The sequence below is a fragment of the Centroberyx gerrardi genome, chromosome 3 (genome assembly GCF_048128805.1).
Source record: "Centroberyx gerrardi isolate f3 chromosome 3, fCenGer3.hap1.cur.20231027, whole genome shotgun sequence".
In the NCBI taxonomy this organism is placed as follows: Eukaryota; Metazoa; Chordata; class Actinopteri; order Beryciformes; family Berycidae; genus Centroberyx; species Centroberyx gerrardi.
In genome coordinates this window covers 32008758-32033949 of record NC_135999.1, presented here as the reverse complement: position 1 = coordinate 32033949, position 25192 = coordinate 32008758, and the positions used below count along the sequence as shown (strand labels likewise).

General features: G+C 39.4%; 2 protein-coding genes across 2 annotated transcripts; one reads left to right on the top strand and one right to left on the bottom strand.

Annotated features, from left to right (window-relative positions):
• Window positions 1-1908: 1908 nt before the first annotated feature.
• On the top strand, window positions 1909-10542 carry p2rx3b (purinergic receptor P2X, ligand-gated ion channel, 3b). The gene is made up of 12 exons (XM_071902931.1): window positions 1909-2030; window positions 3559-3694; window positions 3827-3898; window positions 6292-6361; window positions 6532-6625; window positions 7352-7429; window positions 7648-7789; window positions 7897-8033; window positions 8507-8600; window positions 9287-9352; window positions 9762-9839; window positions 10423-10542. Exons 1-12 carry the CDS (start codon window positions 1909-1911, stop codon window positions 10540-10542), a joined length of 1209 nt encoding a protein of 402 aa, XP_071759032.1.
• An 8238-nt stretch (window positions 10543-18780) lies between these two features.
• LOC139914584 (uncharacterized) lies at window positions 18781-25166 on the bottom strand. The gene is made up of 6 exons (XM_071902940.2): window positions 24800-25166; window positions 23471-23832; window positions 22291-22376; window positions 20329-20425; window positions 19764-19879; window positions 18781-18988 (listed from the first exon to the last, which is right to left on the bottom strand). Exons 1-6 carry the CDS (start codon window positions 25033-25035, stop codon window positions 18869-18871), a joined length of 1017 nt encoding a protein of 338 aa, XP_071759041.1. The 5' UTR covers window positions 25036-25166; the 3' UTR covers window positions 18781-18868.
• Window positions 25167-25192: the final 26 nt, after the last annotated feature.

The window sequence follows — 25192 nt, the reverse complement described above, 5'->3', positions numbered from 1 at the left end:
AAATTTTGGAGCGGATCCGGATCCGACTCACGAACAAGCAATAATAGCATGAACCTTGGCGGAGGTCTGCGCTCTCCGAGTGCCCTTCTAGTTGTGAGAATGGATTCCATGTCCTGCCTGAACTAACGCCATTAAATCTGCAATTCATGTTGAATATACAGTATGCGTCTACGTCATACTTCAGTAACCTTTTGTCCATTTTGGCACATAGAAAGTTCAGACCACGCGTAATCTACACAAAAGAAATACCATAATTTGTCCATTAGAAGGTGCTATAATGAGGTGTCATACTTATACCCTTGCGATTCCTACCACATTTCAACTTGGAACATACACACATCTCCTCATGCTGAACAAATTTACCAATAAGACCCATAAAGTCTACCAATTTTGCCCATATACAGTAATCCAAGTCATTGTCCAACTCTGGACAATGGGGCATTGCTGCCATGCAGCTATATTTATTATTATTATTGTTGCTATCATCGTGGGTTTCAGTGGACAGTTTTAGGTGTCTTTCACACCAGCATCGTTTGGTCCGGTCTTTAGGACCTTTTTGCTAAGTTCGGATCATTTTGACAGGTGTGAACACACCATGCGGACTCGGATACGGACCAAAATCTTGCAAAAAGTTCGCCAAAAATTGGCGGTCTTGGCCCTCTTCCGTTTGGACCATGGTGTAGATCATTTTGGTGTGAAAGCAACTTTGATGAAGTCCGAACCAAAGAGAGGGAATGACGATATGTGCACATGATTTGATCTTTCACAGCAATACAATGTAACAACCTAGCGAACTCTGGTTCGGACCTCAAGCGGACTTTTGCGGTATGAAAGCGCCCTAGTCTCCCATGATGGTCTAAATGCTGTTTCAGAGGCTTTTCCACCCTGACAAGAATAGAATTCTGGGACACTGAATACTTGTAATTTTTTGGATTTGTTTTGCCATGAAAATGGTCAAGTGTAAAGATATCGAATATTGGCACAAAATATCAGTTATCAACAGCTTCAATCCAAAATATCGGTATTAGCTTTCAAGAACCCATATCGGTACACCCCTGTGTGTGTGTGTGTGTGTGTGTGTGTGTGTGTGTGTGTGTGTTTTTTTGTCTCTGTAAATGTCATATACAAGATACCTTTGAGGTGAACTGCTCAACACCTCATTGTCCATAACAGAACTACAGAGTTCAAACCGACATTGAACACCATGTGGATTGGTTGTATTGGAGTGTGTGTGGTTGTGTATGAGTAATTTGTCAGTGTGTGTACACTAGGAGAAGAGGGGAGGAGGGGTTTGAAGGGTCATTTAGATAATTGAGATAAAAAAAAACGGAGCGTCGGAGATAGGAAGGAAGAGACTGAGACAACGGGAGAGAGAGAGAGAGAGGAAAGAGAGAGAGAGAGAGAGACAGTTTGTCATGATACAGGAACGTCAAACCTGAATTTACAGGAAGACAACCTCAGCTGAAGATAGAAGTGATTGAGCAGCAGACATTCATTTACTGCATTTTTACAAGCAGCTCTACCTTTTCCAATGTGATGAAATACAACTGTTGGATGTTTGGATTTTCTGCTTTCATCATTGGCTGAAGGAAACCTGGAATATTGATCTTTTTTCTTCTTTTTTTTTTAACACAAAACAATAATGAAGATTGAAGCCGATTTTGAAGAACTAAAGCGAGGAAGATGAAAATTTTGCAGCAAACGGTGTAGACACACACACACACACACACACACACACACTAACAGCAGCCTCATTAGGACTAACAGCAGCCTCATTAAGACTTTTTCAGTTTTATCATTTATATCTGCATAATCACATACTCTGAAAGTTTCTTATACACACTTATACACAAACACATACAACCTGAGTGATTTTTTTGAAATCACACACACACACACACTGCTAGAATGTGGTCGTGTATAACAGATTTCTTCACCTATGAAACCACCAAGTCGGTGGTGGTGAAGAGCTGGACCATCGGCATCATCAACCGTGTCGTTCAGCTGCTCATCATCACTTACTTCATCGGGTCAGTACATCACTTTATTCAAACTCTTTAATTATACTGAACAAAAATATAAATGCAACTATTTTAAAGATTTGACTCGGCTACGCTTCATATGATAAGATCATTCAATTGAGAGAAATTCTGGGTCAAAGGAGAAACGCTCAGCGACAGCGATGTAAGCAAAGTTGAGCACAAGATTTGTGAGAAATATGCTTTAACGTGGACAAATTATAGGATATTATATTTTAATTTCATGAAAATGTGACCAAAACTATGTTGCATTTCTATTTTTGTTCAGTATATGTTACTATACAGCTATATAGAGATGATAATATGAAAAATTACATTGTATGAAAACACTGAATAGTATTCAGCAGGAATGTCAGTGTCCTGCTAAAATGTATACCAAGATACCAAGGATCTACAGGACATAGAAGATATGGCAGTAACATTAAATATGGATTAATTATTGATAATGATATTGCACAGATATTGATTAATCACTAACTGCATGATGTGATGGTGATAATGACAATATGACATGACATGATATGATATGACATGACATGATATGACAAGATATGATATGTGACATGAATATATGACAATTCAGTTTAATACATGAGAATAAATGCACCTATACTGTCGTTTTAAAGTAGATTCATTGTCATATTCTATTATCATCTACCATATTATATTTTAAGTTGTATTATTATATTATCATTATCAACTTTATTATTACTAACTTTTATTAACTTTTCAATTATTTTTCATTTTATTGTTATTATTCAGTTACACAATTGAAGTGTTTTGTTACTTTATTTTAAAGGAGAGGTAACGTAATTTCATAACAGGCCGAATTTCAGAGATGAACTAACTAATTTATTACCAGTTACAAATTATTCACTCAATTAGCATTTATTTACATAATTTGTTTTTGTAGTTTGATTGAATTCATCATAATCTACTTTATAGGCAGGGCTGAGTGGGTTACTTGTATGTATTCTGTAAATGTAAATGTATTCTGTTTCAAAATGGTAATCAGTAATGTAATCCAAGGGATTACCAAACTGAAAGGGCTCAGTTATATATTCTAATTACTTTCAGTTACTTTCAAATTACTTGCCATATTTGTTTAGGTTTGCATACAAGCACAAGCTTTGCCATATTTTATAAAGATATAGAACACTTGTTAATATTTAAATGGCCTTCTCGGTTTCTCATTTTTTTTTTTTTTATATATTCCTATATTCTTTAAAGTGATCCCTGTATACATATTTCTTTTTAGGTATTTAGAATAAATAACACTGTTATAAGTATTCCGTTACTACCCAGCCCTGTTTATGGGCAGAGTGCAATAGATCCAAAATGGATATATAGCTTTTTGGAAATTAGCTTTTTGGTTTTGGGGCTTATAATCATAGAAGAACCGCTTTTGGTGCTCAGTGGACTAATTTGAACTGAATTCAATTGACATTATTAATTTGTGTGCTTCTTTTTGACTGGGAACTGATCATTCTATCTGATCAATTTTGTGTTCGTGTCTCAGGTGGGTGTTTCTGCATGAGAAGGCCTACCAAGTGAGAGACACAGCCATCGAGTCTTCAGTGATGACCAAGGTCAAGGGATTCGGAATCTACAACAACAAGGTCATGGATGTTGCAGACTACGTCACTCCTACACAGGTATGGATAGATAGATGGATGAATGGGAGCATGGATGGATGGATGGCTGGATGGGAGCATGGATGGATGGATGAATGGATGGATGGATGGATGTAGTATACAGTGATGTACTATAGATGTGTTTTCCCACAGGGAGCCTCAGTGTTCTGCGTCATCACCAAACTGATCACTACAGAGAACCAAGTACAAGGATACTGTCCTGAGGTCAGTTATTGCTACTACTGCTGCTACTACTGCTACTATTACTACTACTGCTACTACTACTGCTGCTACTACTGCTGCTACTACAGCTGGCTGCTGTGGAACCTGTCTTTCAGAACATGGAGACATGGGGGAAGGAGCCTGAGCTGGTGTGGGAGGTTGAGAGCTATCAACTAGATACAGTCGGGCTCACCTTCATGCAGTGTCGACTTGCATGATAGAGGGTGGTCTCCATCCTACTCAGGAGTTGTCCATGGGTGAGAGGTGCTGGGTGGGTGTAGGTGGGTGTTGTTTGTTCATATGCACCTAACAGCAGTTCGGAGTACCTGGCCTTCTCGGAGATGGTGGGTGGGGATGCTATAGAGGGCCCAACCTATAGACTCCATGGTCCTACTGGGACTCTTCAATACTCATGTTTGCAATGAATGGGAAATCTGGGAGGAACGGACTTGCTGATCTGAACCTGAGTGGTGTGTTATTATTGGATTTCTGACAAGCCATGATTTGTGCATAACAAACATCATGTGTGTGATGGGGGTTCAAACCTGTACGTGATACATGTGTACATGAGCAACTTGAATCAAGGGTCAATGATTGAGTCAGCGTTTAAGTTTGTAGTTGTTTCATCAGACATGAGGCCATACATTCTATACTTGGATGAAGAAAGGGGCTGAGCTGTCAACTGATAACCATCTGGTGGTGATTTGGATCAGATGGTGTGGCTGCCAGAAAGACCTGGTAACCTCATCATGTAGTGAGAAGTCTCCGTATTAGCTCCTGTATTCTGGAAGAGGTTGAGGACACGGAGTTGGAGGGGACCCTGTTCAAAACCTCTGCTGTGGAAGTGGCTGGAGCTGGAGCAAAAGGTCGTTGGTGCCTGTCATGGTGGTAACCCAAGAACCTCCTGGTGGATGCCAGCAGTGAGGGTCAAGCTAAAAAAAAGAAGGCCTTCCAGGCCTGATTGGCATGGAGGACCCCTGATTTAGCAGAGAGATATTGGGGGGGCAAAAAGGCTGCAGCTGCTGTAGTTACAGAAGCGAAAGCCCGGATGTGGGAAGAGTCCAAATGGGAAGGCAAGACATCACTCATGCTGTTCTCAGCAGGGGTATAGAATCGCTGACCTCAACTGAGGACAATGTCATATGGTAGAAGGAATACTTAGAGGAACTCCTAAATCCGACAGACATGCCATGCCCTCTGTTCAGGAGGCAGTGCTGGGAGATTCAGGAGGGTCTGAGCCTATCTCCTTGACAGAAATCACTGAGGTCCGTCTTTGGTGGTAAGGCACCAGGGTGGATGAGATCCTTTCTGAAATGCTAAAGGCTCTTGATATTATTGGGATGTCGTGGTTGACATCTTTTCAATGTTGAGTTGATTTGGGAAACAGTGCCTTTGGATTGGCAGCATTGGCAAAACAGGGACTGGAGGGTGTGTTCCAACCACTAAAGAATCACACTGCTCAGCCTCACTGGGAAAGCTTATGCCAAGGTGCTGGAAAGGAGATGGTCGAACCTCAAATTCAGGAGGACCAATACAGATTTTGTCCTAGTCATGGAACAGTGGACCACCTTTTTGACCTCTCACAGATAATCAAGTTGTTATGGGAGTTTGCTGATGCTGTCTATATGTGTTTTGTGGATTTGGAAAAGGCCTATAACCATGTTCCCCAAGGTATAGAATGGGAGGTGCGGTGGGAATATGTGGTGCCGGGGCCAATGCTGCCCCCACACACGCAGCGTCAGAGCTGAGTTGGCATGAGCTTGGCATTAAGTTTGTTCAAGGTGGATCAGACTGTGACAAGGATGCCCATTTTCCCCTCTCCTGTTCAGGATATCCATAGGTATAGACATAGACAGAATATCAGCCAGGTCTGGAGAATGTCCAGTTTAGTGGCATTGCATTGGGCCATGGTGGTGAAGAGATGGCTGAGCCACAAAGCAAATAAACTAATGTTATTCCAACCTCCATCATTTGTCACATGCTTTGGGCAGTGACTGAAAGAATGAGATTGCAGAATGCCCAGGAGGAAGTTGCTGGGGAAAGGCATGTCTGGTCTGCTCTACTGCCCTATAGACACCAGGAACCTGACCCGGATAAGCAGCAAGAAAATGGATAGATGGATAGATTTACTTATCGAAAAAAACAGGATTAACAAAGTGCTTCTCATGAAAAAAAAAAAAAAAAGTACAAAAAGAACAAATGACAAATTATGGCATTAAAGCCAGCCAATAAAAATGTGTCTTAAGAAGATATTTAAAAGAATATATTGGGCTCATTCATAATGAACAACTTTATGTGTGTGTATGTGTGTATGTCTGCGTCCGTGCATGCTTGCATCTGTATGTGTGCATGTATGTATGTATGTATATGTGTGTGTGTGTGTGTGTGTTTCCCAGAGTGAGATGAAGTACAGGTGTACTCATGACAGCAACTGCACCAAGTACCTCAACAAGCCAGGAGGATACGGTAAGATACATTTTTACTTAAATGTATTTATATGAAAATATGGCAAATTATTACTTCAAAGCTGTTGTTTGCTTGTGAGTAAATGCATAGATCCCACATTTTTGAGTAGTAGTCCCATTCACAAAAAAACCTCCTCGTCTTCTCTTTGGCCTCCTCCTTTTCCTCCTCAGGAGTTCCGACAGGGAGGTGTGTTCGTTTTAACGACACCATGAAGACGTGTCAGATTAGAGGGTGGTGTCCCGCCGAGATAGACTACATCAAGACGTAAGAGACCTGTGTGAAAGAGAAAGAGAGCAGGTTGAACCAGCTTGTGAGACCCAGATATTTAATTCAATTCAGTTACTTTATTGTCATGGCTGTTTATCAGAAAGTATATGGCCAAAGCAGTACATAAAATGGATTATACATTCAGTTTATACATTCAAACCACATTAAGATGATAAATAATTTGGCCTGAAAACATGTTCTATACAACAGTACATAATCACCAATATCTATAACTATCAATTATTTGGTTTGAAAGCATGTACAATACAACAGTATATATTAATCAATATCTATAATAATGTAAAACAGTTCCAAAATTGAGAGAATGTCGTTATACAAATGATTCAAAAGCCAGTAAGGACATGTCAGACACTGTAGTAACCACTGTGTGTGTTTGCGTATCCTCAGGTTGTAGTGCAGAAAATGACTTCCTTGAAAGCCCATTATGAGGTCAAGGTTCTGGGTTATGCTGTGTTCACATTGTGGTCTAATTAAAAGCCAAACCAGATGGCATTATAGGATGTGGGCCAACAATAAACTTCCTGCTCAATGCCAAAGTGATGTTGATGAACAAGAGGTTCAACCTCTCCATGCACATTACTACAAAACAACTGATGAGTTAATTTGAAAATTTGAAAATTTGGCATTCCATCTTTTAACAACAGATTCAAACAAAATGTTGCTTGTATGTTTTCTCTCTCTCTCTCTCTCTCTCTCTCTCAGTGAACCTATGATGGAGGTGGAGAATTTCACCATCTTCATCAAGAACAGCATCCGCTTCCCACTCTTCAACTACACCAAGTATGACGACCGTGACGACCATGATGATGATGAAGATGATGATGATGATGATAATGATGAAGCTGAATCATTATTATTATTATTTCCCATATGAATACAATGACCTTCATTCAATCTTTGTTGTGGAAGTTTGAACATGTGTGTTTCCTTGCATGTGTGTGCGTGTGGGTGTGCGTGTGTGTGTGTGTGCGTGTGTGTGTGTGTGTGTGTGTATGCAGAGGGAACTTCCTCCCCACCATCACCAGCACCTACATCAAGACATGTAACTTTGACATGGTCAACAACACCTACTGTCCCATCTTCAGAGTAGGAGACGTGGTCCGCTACGCACAGCAGAACTTCTCCATACTGGCACACAAGGTATACACACACACACACTCACACACACACACACGCACACACACACACACACACACACACACACACACACATCTATGTACTTCTCTCCCTCTCTTTACCTCTCTCAGGGAGGAGTGATAGGGATCAAGATTGGATGGATGTGTGATCTGGACAAAGCGGAGGATCAGTGTAACCCCTCCTACTCTTTCACCCGGCTGGATGCCATGTCGCAGAACAACGTCGTCTCCCCCGGCTATAATTTCAGGTATTTGCTACCAGTGTTCGACAGATATAAGCTTTTCATGCGCTGATGTCTTTTATTTGTACTTACCAATAACTGATATTTTGTTGCCGATACTCGATATTTTTAAATTTGACCATTTTCTGGAAAAGCCTCTGAAACAACATTTAGACCATCATGGGACACTAAAACTCTCTTTTCCTTAGCCCTTGATTTTTGGATTCAATTGTTAAGATCTTCCCATAGACAGTCAGTGTAATATTGATTAGTTCTACAATAAATATGTAATTAATCAAATCCCTATATCGGCAAACCAGTATCTGCATGACCCTATTTATAGCTTTGTGTTTCTTTGACTATGGTTTGGGACTCCAGGTACTAAACCCATGCATTAAAAAGGCTGACCAACTTCATTCAATCAAATTTTTATCATCTTCTTTTATGCTGTGACCTTTCATTGCTGTTTTTTCAACTTGTGTGATTTTCTGTCTGTAAAGGTTTGCCAAGTACTATAAGATGGACAACGGGACTGACTATCGTACGCTGGTCAAAGCCTACGCTATCAGGTTCGATGTGCTGGTCAATGGAAATGTGAGTATGCTCCTGTGTGTATGAGAGAGAGAGAGAGAGAGAGAGAGAGAGATGTTCCCCACCAGTATAACCAGTATATATAGTGATAGTATCAGATTTCAGCAGCCTCTTGTGTGATCATACAAGATATTGAGTGATATAATATGGTGAGCCTATGAATTTTGTTGTTCCTGTTAGGGTCCTATAGAAATATTCACTTAAATAACAGACTCACAACAAACAGGATGAGCAACATTCATTTGCTGTAAGAAAAGGGAACGTGATACATAGGTGTTCAGCTCTGCCTCAAAGAAGATAGTACTTGGACCCACAGACAATATTGACTCCAGAGCCAATATTGTCTGCGAATACAAATACAGCAGGTATGTAAGAGACAAATTATATTTGGGCCCAAAATCTCCAAACTTCTCATTTAAGTCACTTTATTCCAGACAAAACCAGGAGTTTTCCACCTGAACTGTCTCCCTAGTGCAACTCTTCTAAACCCTTATCAGCCTTTAAACTTTGAAGAAAGAGCATATTTGCAAAGGCGGGATGACTGATTTACCACTAGGGCATGGAATGATCAGTGGAAAGAAATGAATGAAGGAATGAATAAAGGAATTTGTTGTACCACCACATTTCCAAGTGTTAGTGGATACCCAGGAGACTGAAACCCGCTGGTACGAACATTTTGTCCTTTCTAGGCAGGGAAGTTCAACATGATCCCTACGCTCATCAACATGGTGGCAGCCTTCACTTCAGTGGGAGTGGTGAGTTTTACTTGAGGATGAAAGTAACGGAATTACATTCAGTAGCAATTTTGTTTACTTGTACTTAGTTTTCAGGCTATTTTCGTGGCCTCAGTCAAATTAATGGGAAGTAAAAATCCAAACGCTACAAACTCATCCAGCTGCATCCGATCTTGGTGATTAGTTTATATTCTGGTTTTCATGGCGGTCAAGTGTCAAATAACCCCCATGTTAAAACTGAGTGGAATATTGCTTTAATAACCCCATTTGCTCTTTTCTTTGTCTGCTGCTGCAATGACTCAGTTTCCCCAGAGGGATCATTAGTTTTCATTTCATCACATTTAACATTTTAAAGCACTTTGTTACTCTGTTTTCGGTAACCACTCTGTACATAAAGGTTATTGTTGTTATTATTATTATTATTCTATAGGGCACAGTGCTGTGTGATATCATACTGCTGAACTTCCTGAAAGGGGCGGAGCAGTACAAGGCCAAGAAATTTGAAGAGGTAAAATACCCAGTGCTTCAGACGTAGAGAACATTATCAGTAATGTTGTGCACTTCATCAAGTCTGACCTTATCTAAACACTGAACACATGCTAACACTACATACATAATCAGAAACATGTGGTTTGTTAACCCCTTACCCAACCCAGACATAAAACCTTGTATATCTCCAAAATTCTGAGTTTAAAGAAAAAAGTTTCAAAAGAGACTTTATTCTCAGAATTATGTCTTTAAACTCAGAATTCTGTCTTTAATCTCAGAAGTATGTCTTTAAACTCAGAATTCTGAGTCTGATTTTTCACGTGGCCCTAATCCTCTTCCGTCCATCTTGGCTTTATCTTTTTATCTTGGTTTTATCATGCATGCATTTCTGAGTTTATCCCAAATTTTGAAAAGGTTTCATAAGACCAAGGGTGGTAGGATTTTCTCAACCCATGGAGGAGCCATGTGCTACTTCAACAAAAGTTAAAACATGAAAATCACTAAAATTAGAGTTAGGAGGTTTTCAATAACAATATGTAAAGTAATATACCCAACTGAATGCCAAAATTTCTTTCTCTGTCTCTGTCTCTCATATACTGTAGGTGTCGGACGCCGAACTGGATACCAATAGCAACGGGCTGTACCGCTCCCAGCTGTCAGTCAGACACGATGTGAAACTATCCAGTGACTCAGGGGCCTTTTCTCTCGGACAATACAGCTAACGGCCAGGGGCAACAGCCAATGAAGAGGGAGTGGTAGACTGTGAGGCTGGGCTGAGGAAGGAATAAGAGGGTTGAGTTTCTCCAAAGCATCAAAGTGTTAAAATCATCTTTCTTTTAATGTACATCAACAGGACAGTGATTTAAGCTTTATAAGAAAAACTTTTCTAGAGGTTCTAGAGGTTCTTAGGCCGAATCATGAGGGAAGCTTTGCTTGGTGCAAAACTTTATTAGTAACATCCAGGCCATTTCTCTTCAAAATCCCTTTTGTGTATGGCAAGGTATGGCTCTCACCATACTTGGCCTAAGTGAGTCCACATTTGATCTTGTAGTTTTAGCATTATAATGGAGAGTAAAGATCAAGGTAAAACTCAGGGATGTCAATTCGGACTGGTAAAACTAGTCCTGTCACAGCTGACATCCCTGAGATTGTTGGTGAATACTGGGAAAGGACTTTTACCATATGGCTGTGGACCATCTGTTCAAATTGCACTTGAAAGCGGCATTCACCCCAAATTGTTCCTAAGGTTCACCACCAACGTCTGTTTGGCTCTTCGCCTATTGTCACTGAGCTGTTTCCTACATTGGGCAGCAGTTCTCATAGGACCAGAACAACATGGTAACCACACGGTTATCTTCTCCCAATCTAATTTGATTTAAGGTACTATAAATTTGCCCGTGGTAACTCTGCACCTTCCAAAAGGACATCAGTTTCTCCTTGGGAGAAGTTTCTTTCGCGGATCCTTTTCTTGGCTCTTGCAGCCATGCTGTACTGTTTTTGTTTGAGCATGCCAACATCAATTGCGGAGGTTACGTATGATGTATGGTACAATTTTGGTGTGAAACGTAAATGGAGTAGACACTCCCATCTCTGAAATTTTGGAGACTGATTACAGAGATCTTTCATCCTGTGCAAATTGGCCATTAACATTACAGTTGTCCTGTGTTAACAATTACTGTACACACACTGGCCCTCATTCATCAAACTCTCTTGAAAGAGAGTGTGGAATCAACTATGGTAAAGAACGTCTGCTTCATGAAATTTTCTCACCACACAAAAATTTGTACTGATTACATCCTAGATGGATAAATCAGAAGCAACTGACCATTTTCAGTGGATATCAGCAGGTTTGGAAGTTTTGGTGGTGAATGATAGTAGAAGCAGGGACTTTGCCATAGCTTAGGGTTTAGGGTTTTGACGTCCCTGTCTATATACAGCAGTACCAGAAAGGTTCCCACATGATTACGCTCAAACAACCTCTGAACAATCTTTTTTTTTTAAGAGTGCAGAAAATGAAGCACATTTTTGGTCTGTTGTATTTGCCTGAAATATTTCCATTTCAATATAGCTAAAAAAAAATGTTACTGGAGCATGACTGTCTTTGCATGTGAACACTTTTGGCATGTGATACAGGCTCAGCATTTTCTGATTTTGTCATGGTTTTCTAAACAGGAAAAAAACTCATGCAATCTCCTCCTTTTTTTTCTGTTTAGAATGAAAAGATCAGATCAGATCTGTGCCAGGAAGAGTGAACAATCAGCTTTTATGTTCCTGCTTTCGTTGCCTGTTTTGCACCTTGTAATGAAACTATGTATGTAATGCACCACAAATGCGCTAGAATATCTTTATGACTCTTTTAAAGGTTTTATTCAGTGTTAATGCAGGTTGACACATCTTTTCGATATCTACAATTACATATCGTTACATTTCGATAATACAATTTTGACTAGCCATGTCTTAGTTTCAGATAACAAACAAACAAGATGATTGATGAAATTATGACTAGTCAGAGCTCAAGTAAAGATATCTTGAATTTGCGGTACGACTAGACATCATTTCAATGGAGATTCACATTTCAGATAGTCAAAACTGAATTGTAGATATCTTTAATTGGAGATTCCATACAACTTAATGGCAAAAAAATAACTTCAATCTTTCTAGTCAAAATGTAATTAGAGATATCATAAATTAACATTTTGACTAGTCGTTAATGAATTACAGATATCTGCAATGTGAATCCGGTCATGCTTATACGTGTTAAAACAGCTTGCCATATTAGAATGGCCTTGATGAGCAAACCAAGACAGTCGACACTAAGTGGTTTACTTGCTTAGCGCTCGGTTTGTGGTCTACTTTTTTACAGCTATGCATTTCCTCTTGTGGTGTAAAACAAAGGAAGCGGGCTCTAGTTGGGTTTGTTAAAAACAGACATCCAGTCGTCTCTCTGACAGTAGTAGACATAACTCTTCTCGATGTTTCAGGAAGGGTCATTATATGAAGGGTAATTATATGTATTGATTCCTATTGGAGAGAGAAACCCAGAAAAAACAGAGAGAGAGAGGGAAGGAAAGAGTCATATATGTTTCCATCCAACTGTCAAGCAAATTTAAAGTGAACTCTTGAACCTTTGAAGTGAACTCTTGAACGCACCATAAAGGCTTCCGCTATGCTATAAGCCTAAAGAACCATTTTCTAGATAGATAGAAACCGTTTCCAGAGTGTAGATATAATTGGCATTGAAGGCTGTGAAATGTGTCTCTCTCTGTCTTCTTGTCTTGTTTTCTATCTCCCCAATCTATCATCTCTCTCTCTATTCATACCACATCATTCAATATGTCATAATGTGGTCATTTAGTTGGTGCATTAGAATATTTTCCGAGTGCACTTCTTTGTTTTCAGAAAGCATGCAATATGGCCAACATCAGTTAACAATTAATCAGGGGAAGAGTGCAAGGCTGATGAGGGGAAGGGAGAGAGATATAAGTGGAGGGAAGGAGGGTAGAGAAAAAGAGAGAAATAAAGCAGATGAAGTGGTGGAGAGAATGATAGGTAATGCAATAAGGAGAGCAGCACTATCTGATATCTGATGTCTTCTCATGTTCCTAATGGAGTTTCCAACAAAGCGGAACCACAGACTGGACGATGATGCATATACTGTGCGTATGTTGAGTTTCGTAAAGCCGGAAAAAATTAACTCCTACAGTAGTGATTTAGTATTTACCCACCTTGACCTTTTTGCACATTTTCTTATGCGACAAAAGTTTAAAAACATTTACAGTGTGGATGGGATTTTTGGTCCAAATTCTACTCCACTGTATTATTTTCTATCTAAGTAGAACTCTATTGTATTTGCTGGAATTCTTTGTCATTTTTCTTTCTTTCTTTCTTTGTCATTTTTCTTTCTTTCTTTCTTTCTTTCTCTCTTTCTTTCTTTCTTTCTTTCTTTCTTTCTTTCTTTCTGTCTATCTTTTTTCTTTCATTCTTTCTTTCTTTCTATCTTTCTTTCTGTCTTTCTTTCTTTCTTTGTCATTTTTCTTTCTTTCTTTCTTTCTCTCCACTAAAAGTGTCTGCAGCTCAGAAACCGTAAGTCCTACAGCAACCATATTTGGCAGGTGGGCTCCTATGGCCCCCCACTACTCAGGCAACAAAAACTACATCATCATCATCATCATCATCATCATCATCATCAGAATCTTTGGAAGGTGCTGAGTCCAGCCCATATATCACTTTCAATGTCCACCATATTGGATTTTCCACTCATGAAATTTGGTCATGATTGATTATAGTCGCCGTGGCTTATTAAATAATAACCAAATCTCCATAGATATTAAAATCAAAACATAATTTTTTTTTTAAAACGCAGGACATGTCGGCTGAAGTGAGATAAATCTTTCGTACACTGGTACCTACCCCCGATTCTGAAGTCGACCCCCTCTGTCGCCCCCCCACAGTGTTGTCCTCCTAAATTGTACGTTACAGGAAAAAAACAACATGATTTTTGAAATTGTCATACCTTAATTAGTAAACAGCCCAAAAAATTATAATGCTATCTTGAAAACTGAGCGTACGGTAGATGGAAATGTGCAGCTGCAAATAGTTTGATAAATTGACAACGTGATATGTTCAAGATAGTTTGATCAATCTTCATCAAACTAAATACAAATGATGTCTGGACTGTCAAGATGATGTCTGTAAAGCCATGTGTAAATTGATTAATGTGGGGCACTAATACAGTTATAATATTCTTTCTGAAGCTTTCAATATGGGTTGGACTATCACCTATGACCTATCACTTATCTCTTTGTTTTATGTCCCCACTCTGCAACACCAACGTGAAAGTTGGCAGAGTGGTTAAGCTCAGGTCTTTGGACCACAAGGTTGTGAGTTCAAGTCCTGTGTATACTGTGAAGTTTCATGAAAAGTAAATCAACACTAAATTACTTAGTGTAGACAACTCTCTAAATTCAAAGCAGGTGTTTGACATCATCTATCAAAGGCAAAATACTTGATTTGGTATCACTGATCGGGGTTTGGTCAGAAGTGCCAAATGCTTTGAAGTTTCAACCCATATAGCAGTGCAGCAGCAATTTACTATTGATTTATTATAACGTTGTATGTGGTCAAGTGATTAACAATGTCAGTCATAGGCTGCAGTATCACAATACTTCTCCCTTTAGTTATTTTCTCCACATCAAAATCATAACAGGAGTTTGGCTCAGTGAGGCATCAGCCTCTCATGTGGAAGATTGTGGGTTCAATTCCAGGATTGTCCTAGCCTGGTTCCAGACTCCTGAATCAGCCTGGTTCCAGACTCCTGAATCACGTCCCGCCCACTCAGAGACTTCTGGTGTTGCTCTATTCAATGGAGATTTCTAGCTCTGAGAAATGATCGAGCCAATCAGCACCTTTGTGGGCGGGACTAAAATTTGAACCGTTCGTGCAACGTGGCGTTTCAAAGAATATTTGTTGAAATCACTCCTTAACCAACATATTGTCTTTACAAAGACGATATTTTTGTCTAAAATGACCGACATTCCTGGTGAAGTTAGTAAATACAGCCAGCATCAGTGTAACTGAAAATAATATCAGAGTGGCCGGATACGTCTGTCACTAGAAAATGTGTTCGGGGAAAATCACCACCCTCCCACACAGAGAACAGCTGACATGGAGGCAATCTCAGACTGAATAATGGAGTGGTAATGAAATGGCCATTCAGTCTGAATGTCAGGCTAGGATCGTCCTGAAGTCATTAACTGCAGAATTACATGATAAACTTGACAACAGTCACAGGCTAACACAAAATTGGCCGTAACTAATCGAGTGCATGTTCAGACAATAACTTAAAAACCTGAAGAACTTAAGACTGTTCAAGACGAATTTCATGTAAGTCAGCCAAATGCTGGGACTACAATTTAAGATCAACTTTGCATACCATGTAACCATAATGTCCTGGGTTTGAATCCGGCCCAGGCAGGACCTTTGTCACATGTCAACCCCCCCTCTCTCCCCTTCTTCCTGTCTCTCTTCACTGTACTCTCCAATAAAGCAGAAATGCCATAAAAATATCTAATACTATAAAATAGAATAACTCCTACATTGTGAGTCTGACTGACATGACACTAAGTACACATATCCAGCTGTGTCAGCTTCACAATTTTACTACAGAACCACCCAAGACTGCCATGGTGGAATTAAACCATTTCAATTTTTTTTGGAAAACAGTTTTTCAGATTGCAGATCAGTTTTAGCATTCACATTAATGTAACCTTGATATTTCCTAAATAAGTTTAAGTCTTAATATAACAGATTGAACCCATACAACCACTGCTTGCAGTTCTATTTATTATTTTGATATCAGTCTGACCAGAGAAATCATTCCAGTGTGGTGTGGGAGGATTTTACTCAACAGTCTGTAAAACCTGCAGTGAAACCTGCCTCACTCTGCCTTAAGGAGCTGCAAACCCACCTAAAACTATTTCATTAGTATGCCTTTCAGTGGAGAGTTTTAGTGTCCCATGATGGTCTGAATGCTGTTTGAGAGGTTTTCCCACACTGAGAAGAATACAACTCTGGGAGAAACACTGAATACTTGTCATTTTTTTAATGATTTGGCATAAAAATGCTTAAATGTAAAGAAACTGAATAGCAGCACAAAATTTCTTCAATAAGTTAAATCCAAAAATATACTGGCTTTAATGAAGTCATAGTGGTCGAACCTTTACTGCCACCTTTAACTGCACACAGCAACGGAAGTTTAATCTTGTTTAAAGTGTTAACATCTTTTTTTTTCCTTGAAACCGGTTAAGGAAATATTCAATTCAAATTCACATTTAAAAACAACTTTATTAATCCCACTAGCGGCAATTAGTTACGAGCAGTTTGTTGTACGCAGAAGAACACAGTAACATCCAACAACATACAAACAAACAATACACCAAGGAGCTAAAATGTGGAATAAAATCTATAAATAATGTTGATAAATAAACTTGGTAAACACAATAACAAAAAAAAAAGCAAATCACCCCATTTGTTTCAAGATAATAGAAGTGAAAAGTGCAATTTTAAGCTTCAATACAAGATGAGATTACTTGTTAAGACAGACCTTTTTGCAGTGCAGCTTTTTCCTCTTTGCTAAATGGCCGGCTTCTCTAAATCAATTGGATCGATTGTGGGGTTAGCCGGTTAGCCACAATGGCTTTGTAAAGTGTACACTTAACAGAGGCTGTAAATAGCCACAGGCAGTCAATTTGTGCCTGTTATGTTTCTCTCTCACCCTCCTTCTCTCATTTCTCCATCCCTCCATCCCTCTATTCCATCTGCCTTAAATAGTTAAACACTCCTCTGGCTGTGCTGTATTTCTTTCTTTAATACTACTACTACTACCACTACCACTACTGCTGCTATTACTGCTACTACTACTACTACTACAACTACTACTACTACTACTACTAGTGCCACTATTACTACTACTACTAGTTTCACTACTACTATTACTATTACTGGCTCTAGTGCCACTACTACTACTTAGTCCAGCGGCATCTGATCTTGGTGAGTAGTTTATATTCTGATTTTCATGGTGGTCAAGTGCCAAATAACCCCCATATTAAAACTAAGTGGAATATTGCTTTAAGTTTTGTTCATTTATTTGACCTCAGTTTTAGTTTGGGGCAAACAGTTTATTTTGTATTCTTCTGTATAGCTTATCATTTTGTCTATTTTTTAAATTGCTGCACTGTTTTTCTGGTTTGCATCAGCCCATGTCATTGTGAGGTGATTTTTGGGTAATAAAACAATAGAGTTTACCCCCATATTTAGGCAGGAATACATTTTTATTAATTTATTAATTATATTCATAGTATATAATTCTGATTCTGATATTCATAGTAGGCTACAGGATGCATCAGAGGCTACTATTAGTGTCAAAGATGATGATGTATGAAAATCAATTCTTGGAAAAAGCATAAATGAATGCTTAATTAACAACACATGCAGGCCTTTAAAGGATACAGTCACAGAACTTGAATGGATAGAACGGTCTTTCCCATTCAAATCAACATTCCTGGAATGTCGGAGCGGTGGCCATTTTTATGTGTACTGTTGGGCTAGCTTCCGTGTAAACTGACTGGTGAGAGGTTTTGCAGCAAGGACCAAAGCAGTAGAAAACTGGTATTGCAGCTGAATTAAGTTGTCAGTTATGCCACCACTAGGTGGTGCTCTTTTACCAGTTGCTGCTGGCTTTTTGTAGGTCAAGAGCTAGTGAGAGAAGCACATCTTTGATAAAGCTACGTTAACCTTGTCGCTAACATCAGCTTTCAGTTGAGTTTTGACAGTTTGCTAAGCACTTGTGCAACAGACCCATCTGCACAGTTCTCAAGCAAGTGTGACACACTTTATGGCCTTAATGACCAGACTTGCATTGTCACCATAGCAACTAACCGTTGAAATTCCATAGTCGCCATTTTATGCTGTACTAGCCAAATTACCATGACAAACAGTGGAAGGACCGTTCTATCCATTCAAGTTCTGTGGTTACAGTATTACATTTATACAGAACATATATCACATTTATACATGTATACAGGGGTGTTGCTAGGTGTTCTGGGTCCCCTGGCAAACTGTGACACCCTATGGTGTTTAACTTAGAATAGCACCTCACTTCTCTGAAAACCTCATAACTCCAATTTTGTTTTTTTTGTGTTTGAAATTAGTCGTAGTGTTTGAAGGATTACATGGTCCTCTATGGTTTCAGAAAATTCTACCACCATTGGTGGTTATGAAATCCTTTCAAAAACCCACTGGATAAAATCAAAAATGCATGGAGGTCAGGCTAAAAACAATGTTGTTTTTATTAGTTCCTGAAAAGTTCCTCCAAGACATTTTGAAGATATGAGGTTTTCACTCTAGAGCAGCAACACACACACACACGCACACACACATATATTACTTTCACATACTGTATATATTACATTATTCATGCCATTTTCCCAATAACTTCAACCATGACTCCTGTTGTTGTTAATATTATCATTAATATTGTGCACACTTTTGCTAAAACCTATGAAGTGGGATGCCTAGTTCTTTTCCCTGTCCTCCTTTGGTTGTGCTGCTCTTGGTTTTATCCTTCAGAGCCGTCATGAACTTGGCCAGAGTTCTGGGACTGCCTCCAGACTGACAGACAGACAGACAGACAAATTAGACAAAGATAAAAATGGGAAAATGTATAGCAATGACGAGGAAGTGTTTGTCTCATTTAAAGTTATAATCTGAAACATTTTCATATAAATAAATGTATATTCTACTACTCTCTATCCCTGATTGATACACAATAGTGATTCAACCTATATCCAGTTCATGAAAGCTTTTAGATTTGCAGTGCAGTCAATAAACACCAAAGATGGCAAAAAAAAAAACTGAGGATCTCACAAATTATCACTTCACTAAATCTCCTTAGATGCACTGTTATTTACAGGGCAATTACAGAGTGGAATTCCATATTTATTCAAATCACACATGTACAAAATAACTAACCCATAACACATAGATAGATATGGGAAGTAAAAAACTCTTTAGATCCTTTTAATTTGAAGGTATTTTAAAACAGTGGTGTCTCTCCTCACGTACAAATCTCTCTTTGCCCTTTAGTCATGATTGTAGATCTTGTATCTAACGAATATGGATTTATCAAATTAATAATTAATCTGAAAATACCATCAGATTAAAGCAAACAATCTGCACTTTAACCTCACAGTAATTGTATGATGTCCCATCCAAAGTAATAAAAGTTCAGAGCCAAAACAATGTGTTCCAAATACTTACGAAGCTTGATGTATATACAGCCTCATTACTGCTCTTTCCAATTATACTTAATTGATTTATAACTTTGAATTTCTTTGTGTTATCCTTGTTATTTTCAGCATGAATTTCCTGTTTGGTCTGTTCTAACCTGTGCTGTAGGGACTTGCTGCTCTTCCTCGCCTCCTGAAGTTGGGATGTTGTAGAAGATGGAGGTGGGGAAGAGTTGTTGTGGAGAGGTTGAATAGGAAGAATGGGAGAAGATCTCTGTTTAAAAAAAAAAAGACAAAGTAATGTCATTCTTCCACCCCTCCCTGTTGTTTGTAGCTTGACCACTTGTATTTTGGAGTTTATCCAGTGGGTTTTGAAAGGGTTTCATAAACCCAAGAATCATAGAAACGTCTCAACCCATAGAAGAACTATGTATTCCCTCAACTGAAAAAATATGAAAATCACCAAAATTGCAAGTTTTTCCGTGGCAACAGCAATATGCAGCTTAGAGTGACTCCCATTGGTCAACTTAGCCATTAAGTGTTGAGAAAATCATTCATCTGTCCCTGATAGATCATTGGCTCTGGTGCTCTTTGCTAACGCTTTAGCAGACATGTTGAGTGATAGTAAATGGCAGATACATAGACAGTAGATAGATAGTAATGCAGCCAAAGGCGTATGAGTTTTTACAGTTTAAAAAAGGATTTTGCAGCAGGCTTTCTGACCTCGGCTCCTGTGTCGGAGGCGTGGTGCTCGGTGTTTCCTCTTCTTGCTCAGCCTGATGCGATACTTCTGAACCGAACTGTCAAGAGGCCCTTGAGACTGGCAGACACAACGAGAGACAGAGAGACGGAAACAGAGAGAAAAAGAACAACAGTGAAATGACATAGAGTGTGTGTGAGTGAAAGAGTGCAAGACATACTGTATATGAACAGAGAAAACAATTAGATCTAGTCCAGTCAGTGTGGTCCACCTCCAATATGATGGATACACTGCAGTTTGTTTGTTTACATATTTATTCTAAATATGTAGGCTATGGGAATACGTATAAGCTGAATTGATTCTAGTATTCTAGTATTGATATTTTGACCAAATTCCACACAAGTATGCATGAATATATTTAAAGATATTGAATATCACACAAAGTATCTGCTATTTGCAGCTTCAATACAAAAAATATCGGCATCGTCCCTTGAAAACTCATGTTGATCAAACCCTACCCACAAAGATATAGAGGGAGAGTTCCCTTCATTTTTCACCTTAAATATATATTGAAGAATATTATACCCCCCTTCCAGCTGCCTAATAATCTCTCGTAAAAAACAAACCAAACAACCAACAGCACAACAACCAGCAGAACAGAAAAAAAAAAACCTCACTGCAACTGCAAAACGGAGATAGTGAGAGAAAATGGAAGGGGATGGAATTGAGTAGAACATCAAAAGAGGAAACTCTGTGTATAATACCAACAATAGCCACAATTCTCCTGCATCAATCATATGAAGCTAAACTTTACTCTAAAGTATTGTAACCGCACTCAAAGGAATTGTAGCTGCAAGACAGTAATCGTAACTCAACTCTGAAAAATTGTTCCTGAAATAGAGTAACTGTAACTGTACTCCAAAGTATTGTAACTGAAAGAAAACAATTGCTAGTGTACACAAAACGATAAGTTCGTTAGTTAGGCCTCTTGTTGCTAACATTGAGTCCATGGGGTTCGTCAAAATATCTCCAAAGAAGCCATTTGTAGGCTCCACAGGGAGTTGAGCATAAACATGACACAATTCAGCCATTATGCACACTTTCACTAATCAGGAAATCATGGAACTATTTTTGATTGATCTAGTTTTGTGGAAGGTCAGGTCAGATTGTAAACAATTGCACATGGAGCCGGGTAGAGTTTGGGAGAACTAAGACTATCCACTGACAGGAAATGGTGTGGTAAGTACATCAGTTGGTCGGCATATCGTTTTCACAGACTGGCTTTTTTGGAGATATTTTGACAAAACCTGTTTGGACTCATTGTTAGCAGCAAGAGGCAAAGCAACAGAGCTCACCGTTTCACCGAAAGCTGACTCTGGAGCCAATATTCGCTGCAGGTCCAAGTACTACATGTATGTAGTAGGAGACAATTATATATAGGTCAAAAATTGCCGAACTTATCCTTTACGTCACGTGTTTTTGGTGTTTTGTGTGATTTAAGCTATCTCCCACACTTAAGATTCCCACAGCACAGTTACAATTTGTTGCATTGCGCCCTCAATTCTTTGAGGTGCTGGCTGTGTGGGAATTGTACCTGTCGGTCGAGGTGGCATTATTTTTGATTATGTACATTGCCATAGGCGGGACACGGCTACAGAGCTAGCCGATTCGACACATTGCAATCACAGTTTTTTCTCTAGTTGGATGAGCAGGCTGTTGCCCATGAGGAGTATGGACCTGTGGCAGCAACCCGTTTCTGTGAGTCAACAGTTACTACAATTTGCCATTGTTTCCTGAAACCTAACCGCAACTAATACATAAAGCCAGATCTCATCCAATTGGAGTTCAGTTACGATCTTGCAGTTACAATTACTCTGAGTGGTTACAATACTTTAGAGTAAAGTTTAGCTCCATACAATCACCTGTAAAAAAAAAAAATAATAATAACCAAGCACAAATTCAGAACAGCTCAACAACTCACCAACCTTAACAGCAGAGAAATCAATGTGTCTGTCAGGCAGCAGAGGAGGGATAAACTCCACAGTGTCGTAAACATTTTTAGTCCTTGGGCCTGTTCAGAGGAATCAAAACATTACCTTTCTGCACTGCACCAAACTTTTCAGAGGAATGTAGGTGCCACAGAAAAGAAAGAAAATTACAAATATACAATAATACATGGTAGGTGGATGAGTACGATTTTTTTTTAAAACTCATTTGACGTGGGACCTGACCACAAATATATGACATTTTGCACGTTGCTAAACTCACGGTCTGTTTAGGAGGATCGAATGCTGATCGCTTTGCTGTTATGTATTTTACTGAATTCTACTTGGCCTGTTCAGTAGAATACAATTATACCTACAGCCAACAATACGTAAATACCAGTGCTGGGGAAGATGAACGCTCTAAAGTTTACCTCAATTGGTCAGATTCCCGAGCCTCAGACTTATATAAAACCTTTAAGAAATAACTTTGAATGAGTTGAAAGCCTGCTAATGAAGGCTGTATGTGACTGATGACTGAAGACACAATCCTTTTTGTCTGCCTGATTTTCCAGGTTTTTACATATGTTGAGCATTAGCACTTCACTCTTGCTTTTCAGTGTGAGTTGAGCACCTCTAGCCTCCACTTTCTTTGGACTAGGTGCGATGCAGAATGGCCAGCGCTGAGCGTCGGTACTAGGGTTAGTCTAGAGTTCTCATCAGAGTCAGTGTAGTCCACCTCTGATATGATGGAGGTTCCTCTCTGACCACAGCTAGTCAATATGTTTTTATCATTATTATTAGATGTCTGACCTGAGAAATCATTCCAGTGTGGTGATTTTAAAACCTGCTAACCCACCTAAAACTATTTCATTAGTATAACCTTTTTTCAACTTTTGTTCTATGATGGTCGAAATGCTTTTTCAGAGGCTTTTCCACCCTGACAAGAATACAATTTTGGGGGAAACACTGAATTAAAATGGTCAAATTTATGATATTGAATATTGGCACAAAATGTTAGCTATCGGCAAGCTATCCGCTATCAGCTTCAATTCAAAAATCAAGGTATCGTCCTTCAAACACATATGTCAAATCCTGACACAAATTAAAAAGGAAGAATAGTTCCTGATGTATCCAGTAATAACAAGGGGGTGAAAACATCATCCAGCCTGTTTAGACTTACTCATTTCACATGCTTCTCTGTCCACTAATATCTTTGGTAAACCTCTCACTTCCTGACGCCTCACATTTGTTTGGCTCTCTGCTGTGATGTTCGTATCTGATAGGTCCATATATTCATAGATAGGTTCCTCTTCTGTGTCGGCATGTTTGCATTCAAAAACATCCGGAGGGAGGTCCACATCTGGTCCAGGGTTTGATTGGACGTACAAACTGGGCTGGGTTGCATCCTCTGCGTCTGACTGAATCAGAGGTAGGGGAGGGGAGGGGCTCTGCTTGATGGACAGGAACTGTGACCACTCTTTGCCTGACAGAAGATCTTCCACCAGGTTGATTTCACTGCAGAACTTGAGAGAACTAAAGGGGCTGTGCAAGATAGAAGGGAAATTATATTTCACAGTAATAATCTGCAACATTTTCAGATAAATAAATGTCTGTTTTGCTGGTCTGTCACCACTTGCTATAACACAACAGTGATTCCACTTATATCCAGTTCCAGCTTTTACATTGTCTGTGCTAAACAGCCGGTGTCTGGTAGCTCTTTCCTGGGAAAAATCTTCTGCTGCACAGGAAGTGATGTGTTCTACGTTTCCGGTTTGTTTGGAATAAACAGAAGAAGAAGAACTGGGTAGCTAGCATGAGCAGTGATAGCCACCATGGCTCAACAGACAAAGAAAAGAGCACCACCTACAGAAACTGAAACTTCAACAGAAAATCCAATGAAAAACATGTCACAGTACTAGACACACTGATTTGAATGACAAGTGATGTCTGAGAAGTGCAGGGCAACCCATTATAATAACCAATTAGCATCAAAGATGTGAAATCAAAATCAAAAGATTAGCACTTTAAATTAGATCTATCAGATTAATTTAAAATCACTTGTGGATTTGTCTAAAATGACTTCAGTACAGAGAGACGGCATTTACACAGGAACAAAATAAAGATTGAAAATGTATTACCATTAGAACTGCAATTATGAGCGAGAAAGAGAGGAGGAGGAGGAAGGAAAAGAGAGGAGGAGAGGATGCGGAGAGAAAACTCGAAGGGGGAGGAAAAGGGGGAGAGGAGGATGAGGAGAGGAGGAAATGAACAGAAGGAAGAAGGTAGAAAAGAAAACAGAGATTAAATAATGAGGAATGAGGATGACTAACGCTGACTAAATGCTTTCTGATGGCGGATGGAAACTCCCTCATTTTCCAATGAATTGCAGTGACAGTCTGCGATAAGACCAGAATGTGACTGCCCACTGTGTGTGTGTGTGTGTGTGTGAGAGAGAGAGAGATAGACAGAGAGAGAGAGAGAGAGAGAGACAGAGAGAGAGTTTGTTCACCTCTGAGAAGTTGCATTTCGTCTGTTAACCCTTCTCTCCATCAGATCAGCATGGCTTAGCGTCCCTTTCATTGCTGATTGGTCAATGACATCTTCACCCCTCCCTTCCTCGCCCTCTTCTTCTCGTCCAGTTGGAATTTTAAAAATCTCCTTGTCACCATCAGCCACCAAATTATGCCCCCTGTGTCGAGACAACTGGATCTCTTTGGGATCTTCTGTCCATTTGACTGCCTCCATCCCCGTCTCTGTCTGTGGGTTGATCAAAGCAGCAGGAGTGTCTCTCGGAAGAATCCCAGGATGGACATCTCTGCTTGGGCTGTGCTGGCCTCTGCTCCCTAGGTCCTGCGACTGGGAATGAGGAGTTTGGATCTCAGTGTGGAGCATTGTGATTGGC

Excerpts from the sequence above, each read along its gene's own strand:
- LOC139914584 (XM_071902940.2), bottom strand. The coding sequence starts at position 25,035 with ATGGAGGCAGTCAAATGGACAGAAGATCCCAAAGAGATCCAGTTGTCT. Across the intron at positions 22,377-23,470 it reads CAGAGAAGCATGTGAAATGA|GCCCAAGGACTAAAAATGTT; the intron begins GTAAGTCTAAAC and ends TCCTCTGAACAG. Across the intron at positions 18,989-19,763 it reads AGCAAGTCCCTACAGCACAG|TCTGGAGGCAGTCCCAGAAC; the intron begins GTTAGAACAGAC and ends TCTGTCTGTCAG.
- p2rx3b (XM_071902931.1), top strand. The coding sequence starts at position 1,909 with ATGTGGTCGTGTATAACAGATTTCTTCACCTATGAAACCACCAAGTCG. Across the intron at positions 7,430-7,647 it reads CCACTCTTCAACTACACCAA|AGGGAACTTCCTCCCCACCA; the intron begins GTATGACGACCG and ends GTGTGTATGCAG. Across the intron at positions 9,840-10,422 it reads AGGCCAAGAAATTTGAAGAG|GTGTCGGACGCCGAACTGGA; the intron begins GTAAAATACCCA and ends CATATACTGTAG.